The sequence below is a fragment of the Montipora foliosa genome, chromosome 2 (genome assembly GCF_036669935.1).
Source record: "Montipora foliosa isolate CH-2021 chromosome 2, ASM3666993v2, whole genome shotgun sequence".
Lineage (NCBI taxonomy): Eukaryota > Metazoa > Cnidaria > Anthozoa > Scleractinia > Acroporidae > Montipora > Montipora foliosa.
In genome coordinates this window covers 7,645,996-7,656,044 of record NC_090870.1, presented here as the reverse complement: position 1 = coordinate 7,656,044, position 10,049 = coordinate 7,645,996, and the positions used below count along the sequence as shown (strand labels likewise).

The 10,049-nt window shown below is 39.8% G+C and overlaps 1 protein-coding gene across 1 annotated transcript; it reads left to right on the top strand.

Annotated features, from left to right (window-relative positions):
* The first annotated feature begins 419 nt into the window (after nucleotides 1–419).
* LOC137992295 (kelch-like protein 3) lies at nucleotides 420–8,846 on the top strand. Its single transcript, XM_068837562.1, has 2 exons — nucleotides 420–1,471; nucleotides 2,752–8,846. The coding sequence occupies exons 1-2, from the start codon at nucleotides 644–646 to the stop codon at nucleotides 3,682–3,684; spliced, it is 1,761 nt and encodes a 586-aa protein (XP_068693663.1). The 5' UTR covers nucleotides 420–643; the 3' UTR covers nucleotides 3,685–8,846.
* The last annotated feature ends 1,203 nt before the right edge of the window (nucleotides 8,847–10,049 follow it).

Here is a 10,049-nt window from a genome sequence, read left to right as displayed (position 1 = left end):
CTTGCTCTTACATTTCGTGATTTATAATCACTGGTGATGTTTTGAAAGTTCTCAAATTGCACGAGCCGTAGGCGAGTGCAATTTTAAAAACTTTCCAAACATCGCTCGTGCCCATACTAAGAAAATCACCAAATGCACTCGCGTTCACAGGATTTCCAAAACTTAATATTAAAATGGGTTTGATGAGTTCGATAGGGATCAAAAATTTCCAAGTAGACTAAGAGAAACATGAGGAAGTCTGCTGATAACTTAAAGAATTATCCAGTTGTTGCTTTCTTGCTCTGGAGTCTGTCAAGTGGTCGTGTGACCCTTCTCCTTCGGGTAGATTTCCTTTCGGTTTGTCACGCAAACTCTTCTCTCATTCATGCAAGAATATTTGATAGTATTCAAAACAGCGGAAAATTGGGGGAGGGGACATACGATGAACAACGTCTAACAGAATTTCCTTCCGGATGAGCATGATTGTATTGAGGCAATTTACGATCTAACTGTTTTCAGGAGACATTTTTCGCTCAGGAGCAATTTGCATGCTTAGTTAAACAATGATTTCCGCAATAGACCTTTCGTGACCACTACGCAAATTTTACATGCTATCTGGGCTTTGGTCACATGATCATGCATTTTTCCTTCTGTTGGTTTAAAAATGATCGCTAATTCTGAAATTCTGCTGTCTAAGTGTGCTCTGTTTCGTGAGCAGGGTGAATTCATTGATGTTCGTTTAAACGTTTGTGACGACGAGTTTCCAGCTCATCGGATTGTACTCGCTGCAAATAGTGATTATTTCCACGCCATGTTTGCTCGCGGAATGAAGGAATCCAACCAGGAAGTGATTGAGCTCAAAGATGAGAACATTTCTGCAGCTGCTTTGAAGATTGTGATGGATGCCATCTACGGTGGAGAGATTAACATTAATGATGAAAACGTGTTTGACGTTTTGCTTGCTGCAGATCATCTACAAGTTAGAAGTGTTATCCAACAGTGCTGTGAGTACCTTCAGACCGAATTTGTTCAGCGGAAGTTTGACTTGCAAACTTACTGCCGCACCTGTAGTATAGCTGATCGGCACGGTCTAAACGACTTGAAAGAGGCTGCGCAACGTGAAATGGCATTGATTTACAAAGAAATTTGTGGAAGAGATGAATTCTTGTCCCATTTTGAGGCAGATCAATTGTCAAGTCTTGTCAGTCGAGACGACCTCAACGCTCCATCAGAGAACTTCGTTTTCAAGTCAGTGATGCAGTGGATCAAGTACAAGAAGGAAGAAAGAATGGGTGTGGCGGCTAAAGTTATCGGAGCTGTTCGTTTGGGGTTGGTCGATATCAAAGACGTAATCGAAGAACTGGATACCGAGGAAATGCAGGTTATCCCGGAAATACACATGTTATTTCACAGAACATTAATACACTACTGCAGCCCTTCAAGCAGATCCATGTTTGCTTTAGAGAAAGGGAAACCAAGGTCAGTGAGCCCGGTAAGAAACTGTCTTTTCATATAATTATATGACGCATTAAGGTTGTTTGTTGATTGTCATAATTTCCAAAAGTTGCTTTGTATGTCACACGACGCGTCCCCCAAAATAGGGGCTGTGGGAGCAACCCTGTGATCCGGGCGCTACTTCTGTTGTCCGTTAATTGCGGTGTACTGGAGAATTGTTGTGTAAATCGTGATTGAAGTGCACTCCGTGATACATGAAATCGCCAAAATCCCCTTCATAGTCAATCGTGAATGCAATCACATTGAAGAAAGTAAATCTTTATGTGTGCCTTGACTGTGGCATGACACTTCAGTGTGGTCAACTGGCTTACTTTGGAAGTCTGTTACACATCCATCTCAGATGGATCACAGAATGGGCCTGAGGTCGTTTCTGTGACTTTTTGGTCCCTGGCCTTGAGAAAATAAAGGCTCTCTTACAACCCCTCCCCCCTCCCCTCCCCCCAAATTAAGAGATTAAAATTAAGGACATGGAGGTAATCACACAATGGAAGAGAAAAAGGCGATTGAAAAGGGACAGTGACATTATTCTGAGAAGACAAAGTGTTTTTAAATTGCCTTACTTTCCTTTGCTTTCACAGTGTTGGAGTTGTCCTTCCCCTATAAGTGGAAATGTTTTGGGAAGGTTTATTTCTTTAAAGCCTGTCATATTTGTGTAAAAAGAGCTGAAGAGCTGAACAAAATGCCCCTTGAGGCAGATAGCTCAGCCACAATATTCCTCTTATCCATGTGGAAAGTTGATATAATTTTATATTTCAAATGAGAGATTTAGCCTCACGTTTACATGCAACTGAAAACCGGCAGCAGGTGCCGTTGGTTATGAAAGTATGATGTTATATCCTTGCTAACAAATTCTTGTTCATACAAATGGGCATATTGACGAGTATGTGCATGTTATTTAGCGGAAAGGAGGTCCGTGTGGGAGAAAACTGCCCCTGAGGTCTTGAGTAGGGTGCCATACTCAAGACCTCAGAGAGGGTATGCTTTTTTTCAATATGGACCAACCAAGACTGTTAAATAACTGTTATTTTAATTTCTGTTCAATAGCTTTTATTTTGTTGGAAGTTTCATCCTCTGGATTGTAAAATTCACTTTCAACATGTACGTATACTCTGGACAGAATCCACTTTCCCCAGAGCTTACGTCAGCAGCCAATCAGATTCGAGGATTTAGGATTCCTGCCCACTGAGATGCTTCCGAAGATAATGAAAACAATGGGTAATCTGAAACCCTAGCTTTGTTGATTTTTTTGTTTTTCAGGTACTTCTTGCCATTCTTCCCAAGAGTGAGATAAAGTGTTTTGATGTCATGTCTAAAACATGGAAGCAGTTGCCATCAATGCCCCAACTAAACGAGGCCACAGAATGCTATTGTGCTCAACATGTTGGTAATTATTTGTATGTTGCAGCAAAAAACAATGAGGACTTTCTCATTTATTGTTATGACATAGTTCATAACACTTGGGGAACACTTCCACCATTGCCAAGCTCAGCTAATCAAATTGGCAGCTTATGCTATTTTGAAGACCACATTTATGTCATTTATCAGTATTCGGCACCATTCAGATACAATGTAGTTACAAATCACTGGCAATCTGTAGCTAGCTCAAGCATTGGGTGCAATAACTTGGATCCAAAAACATTTTGTAGCAAAGCTGGTGTGGTGTACAAATCTTGCATATATGTATTACATGGTCGAGGAAATAGTTATTGCAACCTCCCGTCAAGTTATTATAAATCTGAGCCATTTGTTTCAGTACTATTTTGTTTTGACCCAAAGAGAAATGGGTGGGAACAAAAAGCACCAACAAAAACACCACACTTTGGATCCAGTCTTTTAGTTGTAAATAATAAACTTTATGTTGCTGGGGGAACTTGCTCAATTACTGCAGAGAACATTCCTAAACCTTCTGGCAGTGAAGCTGCTGTTGAAGTTTACGATACAGAAGAAAACACTTGGTCTGTAGTACAACAAACACACATTCCCCCAAACAATCACAGAGCTGTAGAAGTTGGAGGAAAGGTGTTTTTCATCATCAACTGTTTCCCAGTTGACAGTGGTATTACTATCTCACCAGGAGAGGTCTATCCAGCTGTTTTGGATGGGTGGGAAAATTTAGGAAAAGTTGACAAAAGTGCAGTTTTGTGTTATGTTCCTGTAAAAATGGAGAATCTCACAGCAGAAAATACATAAGATAAGCTTCGATATCCACAGGCATGTCATTGACAGCAATAACAATCACTGTTTAAGTGGCATTCACATGCTGGATACAGCAAAGCAAAGATCATTTTAAATATAATCTAGCAAAGTTCTCTTAAAGTATTCCAGCATTGTGATCATTTTTTGTTTAAAACATTGCTCACCTCACAGATGAATCAATATCTGCATAGCACCATCTTTAAATTCCTGGGTCCTATGAATAAATTATTATCAAATAATTCTAAATAAATACTCAGGTGTGAGTTGGTTTTCAGACATGCAGGGTGTCCAGCAGCATGGTAACTGTTCAGAAAAATAGGAAAATAGGAAACTCAGGATTGAAAAAATAGGAAAAATAGGAAACTTTGTTTTTAAAAATAGGAAAAAAATAGGAGAATCAATAGTTGTTTGATGGACAAAGATATATAGCCTCCCCACAACCCATCAGCTATCCCAATCCACCACCTTACTAATCCATAAGCTGACAATGAATAAACATGAATACGACAAAGTGAGTATTTCGGTTCTAAAAGTTCCCTTCTTTATATCTGTTATTGTGATAACAATATTAACAAATCACTTTGTTTAAAATGATATTACAAATAGCCAACAACTATCCAAAGTGAACACCTTGTGTTAAAAAACGTCTGTTCATCCTATTTTTGAATTTCTTTTCTTTGATTTTTTTTATTCTTTGATTTTATTTCTTTTCTTTGAGAGCGGAAGCACCAGTTGGTAGTGACAAAATCAGCAATTTCTGATTTTGTATGTGAACCACCTTTTGCTTTTCTCTTAACTCTTTGACGCCAAAACCAGCGGAAACCTGTCAGACTGTGAGCCTTGCGAGTTAACATGCAAGCCAACATGCGAGCCATGCAGTTATTGAAAGCTAACTGTTTGTACATGGGTGCTTTGCCTTAACCCTTTGACATCCAAACTGGCCTGAACCGGCCATACTTAGTATTTTACTCTGTCAGAGGATTTACTCATCAATGGGGAACCCCCAGGAGTCAGTGGGTTAACCCATCGACATCCAAACCAGCTGAAACCGGCCATTTTACTCGTCAATGGGGAACCCCTGGGAGTCAATGGGTTATTTAATCATTTGCTGAAAAACTTTGTCCCATTAACAGGTTCAAGCTTCCTTTTCACCTTTGCCTGATTTAATTTTGCTGTTTCTATCATGAGACATGTAACTTTCGCACCTTGTGAATCAGCTTTTGAACCAGAAGATAGGACACTCTGTAACTTAACTGCACCTTCTGACAGCAGCTCATCAGCTGTTTGCATTTCTCCCATTGCCTCCTGCTCCTTTGTCTAGGCTCTCTCAAAACGCAGACTGCAGACTGTGCAGACCGTGTGTAGAAGAAAAATTTGGTTAGCCGGAATTAGGCCAAAGTAACAGGTGGTTAGCCTAATTAGGCCTAAATAGCACAATTTTAGGTTAGCCTGTTTACGGTTAGATCTCAATAATAGTGAGGGTAACACCATATTTTACCCGTGGTCTGCACGGTCTGCTTAGTCTGCAGTCTGCGTTTTGGCGTAACCATTTCACAGGTCTAGGGCCAACAATAATCCTCTCTCCAAGAGGTGTTTCTTCTTGTGTCACAATATGGGCATTCACTGAAAGACTTCTTTCTGACTCAGCATACGATTGTGCAAGAATAAGCCCTGATTTGACAACTTTTGGAATAGCTGAAAATCGTGGTCCAGTCCCAACAAGAGATTTACGACTGCATACAGCTCGCCAGAAATGGTCAACACATTGCCCTTTGTCTAACTGCTCAACACCTTGGTCATCAGACCAGTAATAATAATAAGCACGCGTGATATAAGTGAGCAAGATTTCAAATAACTACATTTATAGATAACGAAAAGCTTTTTCGACAGGTTTATTCAGAATATCATCATCATTTTCAGTTGAACATAGTCAAGTGAACTTCATTAATAGATACATGTACAATGGGTACACCAGAAAATTCTACAAAAATAAAGTTACATATAACCACTTGCTTTATCATGAATCTTCGTCTGAAACACATAACTATAATTTTATTTTCAATTCTGTAACACACATTGGCTTCACCAGCTAAAAGATAGGGAAAATAGAAGGTTTCGTTTAAAAGATACGCGAAAATAGGAATGTGGTAAAAAAATAGGAACTGGACACCCTGGACACAGGTCTTGACAATCTGCAAGCCAGCGAGCAATGGGCGTCTCGCATTTAAGTCTAAGCACCTATTTCAAATGGTGCAGATAAACAGTATTTAATAGGGACATAATTTTTCAGTGAGTGATTAACCCACTGACTCCCGGGGGTGCCCCATTGACGAGTAAAATCGTCCGACTTTAGGCTGGTTCAGGCCAGTTTGGGTGTCGAAGGGTTACGTCTAACCACCCCTGTACAAACAGTTAGCTTTCAATAACTGCATGGCTCGCATGTTGATCAATCGCATGTTGGCTCGCATGTTAACTCGTATATGGCTCGCATATTGTACAACCTCTCAGACACTCCGGGGCTGTGATTGAAAATATCCTTGAGCATGTCACAAATGACTCTTGCAAACGAAGTCTGAGGGAAGTTTAGTAAGTTAGACCCCATGTTTCTTCCCACAGCAGTAAAAAGCCAAACCATAGCTTGGAATTTGGACTTTACCACTTGTGAAATACTTGGCCTAAATATAACAACTGTGGATATGAGATCTCGTCCACTCTTTTGCAAACTTGGCTGGTATCCTATACACAAACAATTTAAAGGAAGGGAAGGGAAGGAACTTTATTTAAGTGTCTTGTCTTTCTAGCGCCGGAGCGCTAATTGGGGATACTGTAAAGTGAAATTAACAATTAACGCAAAGACGCTAGCCTAGCTCTCATGAAAATCGTAAACAAATCAGCCCTTCAATGTCCCATTGATAAGCTTCATTTCCTCAAGTTTTCACACAGTTGAATACACGATCTCTGTCCCTATTTATTAAGTTACTAGAAGTAGAAGTAGAAGTATTTTTTCCATTTTTGTTTTATATATAGTTTTTACATAGTCATCGGTCACTTTGGGGTCGTAAGGGAGAAAACAATATTTGTATCTGTAATAAATTTACATGCCCTGTTTCAATGAAGTGATGCTAATGTTAGATTTCAACAAAAACAACGACTTAATTTGTACCCAGTAAGTTACAAGTGATGACATAAAAAAGAAACCTTATATGCAATAATTATAGAGAAAGTTATGGTTGCTAGTGTCTCGAAAACAAAGACCCTACCACCCTAAGACCCCAAAAACTTGAAAAAAGTAAACCAAAACCCTCAATTTGGCTAACCCTAGGCCTAAAGTTGGCTTTTAAGCCTAGAGTGTCACAGGGCCAATATATACATTTGACACGAAAGGAAGATGTCCGGCTCACGTGGAGCGTGGTTACTCAGTTAAATATGCCAGATCACCCTGCTTTCACTTTGAAACAAGTTGTAGCAAACGAAGGACTTGAACTTCGCTTGCGGTAAACCAACTTTAGGCCTAGTGTTAGCTAAATGGAGGGTTATGGGTTAATTTTTTCGATTTTGGGGGGTCTTAGGGTCTTAAGTTTTTGAGACACCCTTGGTTGCCTGTTAACCATAGCAGGCTAAAAAGATAACATGGCTACACTTAGGTGATTGATTGTGATTGTAACGGTTCAGGTAGCACACATACAAACACATCTACATCGTACACAAACCAAAATGAAGAAAAGAGGAAGCAGCCAAAAGAATAATAACTACAGTGTTGTTACAGCAAAAAAAGCTAAGGAAGCCTGAACTAAGTTTTGCAAGTTTATGAAAGGCACAGTATGGAAAAAAGAAAAAGAGTGCTAGTCCTTCCATTTTCTTCAGTCATTAATTAACCCATTGACTCCTGAACCATCCCCCACTGATGAGTAAAATCTTCTGGCGTTAGGAAGAGTAAAATCTTTGAATCTCATTCCTAGGAGTCAATAGGTTAAGGAAGCATCTCTTCATTCACAAATTCCCAAATCTCACAAGGACTTTTTGTCACAGTTTCACACCATGAATTATTTCAGATTATTGAATGAATGGGAAATAATTGTGCCATTCATGTTGTTTCCTGGTAAATCAAAGTTTCACCAATTTATTGTAAAATGAAAAAAAGACTGTCTTAGTGTAACTAGGTACAAATGAGAAGAAGCTACAATCATGGACAAACGTTGTTGCAACATGAAAATTACCAACCTTTTTGCCCAAGGTGTAGATTCCCCTCTCTCCTCTCGTGAAAGGTAGCCTCCCCTTCCCCTTTTTTAACGTTGGAAACAAATAAACACCCACGACGCGTTTTGCAACATTGTTTTCGGGTGGGGGGGAGGGGGTGACTACAGATGAAAACGGTGTTTTCCTTAAATACGAAATACTATAATTGTAAGTTTGAAAGCGTTAGTTTTGGTAAATTGTCTTAACACTTTTGTCCATGATTGTTTATATAATAACCCAAGTTATTCTCTCCTTTTGATTGGCTCTTGCCTATGATCTGTTAGAGGCAGGATTGACATCACCATCAGCTTTTATGCGAATAAGTTTAATTCTTTATTATATAAAACAAATAGATTCTATGTTGCCGTGCGTCTGTTCAGTAATAGATCACAGAAGACGTTAAAATGTGGTAAGAACATCAGTGACACACTCGGCTATCGCCTCGTTTGCCACTTTTTTGTTCTTACCACATTTTGACGTCATCTGTGATCTATTACTGAACAGACGCGCGGCAAAATGAAATCTATTTGTTAAATAGGTTCTTCATCTAGTAGGTGTTTGTGTTCATGAAATATGTTGTAGTACTACCAAACCCACATTACCAATTCCAGACATTCTTGCAAGCACAGCTTACAAGTAACTTACTAAAAAATATGTGCATATAGAATAGAAGACAGCGTGATCAGTTTCTGTAGAATCATAATACATAATGTCTAAACAGTGAAGTTGTGTAATGTTAATAACCTAACGGAAGATGTTCCTTTATTACCAGTAAAAAATGTCCATAAACTGTGACATGTCTTATATGATGTGCATGCTTTTGCTTTATATCTCTCTCACCAAACAATGCAGCAAGCACATTATACACTTAAACCAGACTGGACAAAGTTTGCAAATACATTTGATCGTTTACCAGCAATATTTTAGCTCTAATCCCCAAATCATCCCTTCCATCCACTGTGTCATGAAGCCAATCCATGGCTGACTGATGGCAGGAATTTGCGAGGAGTGATGAACCACTACATTTCAGTCCATTCACTTCCTTGAATCATTAAATGGTCCTCTTGAACCCCGCATGGGTGGCCCCATTGTCTTCATATGGTGGGGGGGGGGGGGGGGGCTTGAAACAATAGCTTCAGAAAACCCTGGGGCCTTAGGCTAAGCTGTGACGACTTGATGTCGAGGATAGTGAGAGGGGATGGTGTGTCGAGCAGGGGAAATTGGCACAGGGATTGGGAGGGATGGGGTGTGGGTTTTGTACACCTGCTGCTTAGTGGCATGGCTCACACTTGGTTGTGCACCCTACCACTGACTAGGGTGAGATTCTGATTCTGTCATCCCTTGATCTGCAATAGCTAAGATAAGTTGCCTTTATCTATTTTAGTACACAAATAGGTAACTTTCAAGCTATTACCTTGTAATATATTTCTCAAGAAGCTGAATCATTATGACAGACCGAGAGATCCACACTACAGTATTTTGTCTTTTCTCCTATAATAATAATGATAGTAATAATATAACTTTATTTTCACATGATGATGTTTAAAGCTGAATAGCTTGTGGGGTCATCATCTCATGCACAAATGAAATCAAATCAAATCATATTTGTTTTTGAGGAGAGGGGAAAATCGGAGTACCCGGAGAAAAACCTCTCGGTGCAGAGTAGAGAACCAACAAACTCGACCCACATATGACGCCGAGTCTGGGAATCGAACTTGGGCCACATTGAAGGGGGGCGAGTGCTCTCCCCACTGCGCTATCCCTGCTCCCTCCCTCCCTTTCCATTCGGCAAACAAAACACCATTTCTTTTTCAAATAGTTTCTTGCTAAAAGTCTGGTTCAAGGACATGGCATGTTGCCGGTAAGTTCAACCTTTGCAGGCACATAGCCTAGAAAAACCCTGGTTCACATCCCATTCAGCCTGGTAAAACAACTGTCAAGGTGATGTTTTAGTATATATATGGCAATGCCAAAGCATGTGGACGATCATGATCACGCTTTACGCATGGTGATGGGTCCATAGCCGCTAATCGATGTACTACGTAATCAGAAAAGGAAATAGCCAGGAAAAATCGAAAGCTCTATATATACGCGAGCAGCTAGCAGTCCTACTCGGCCAAAAG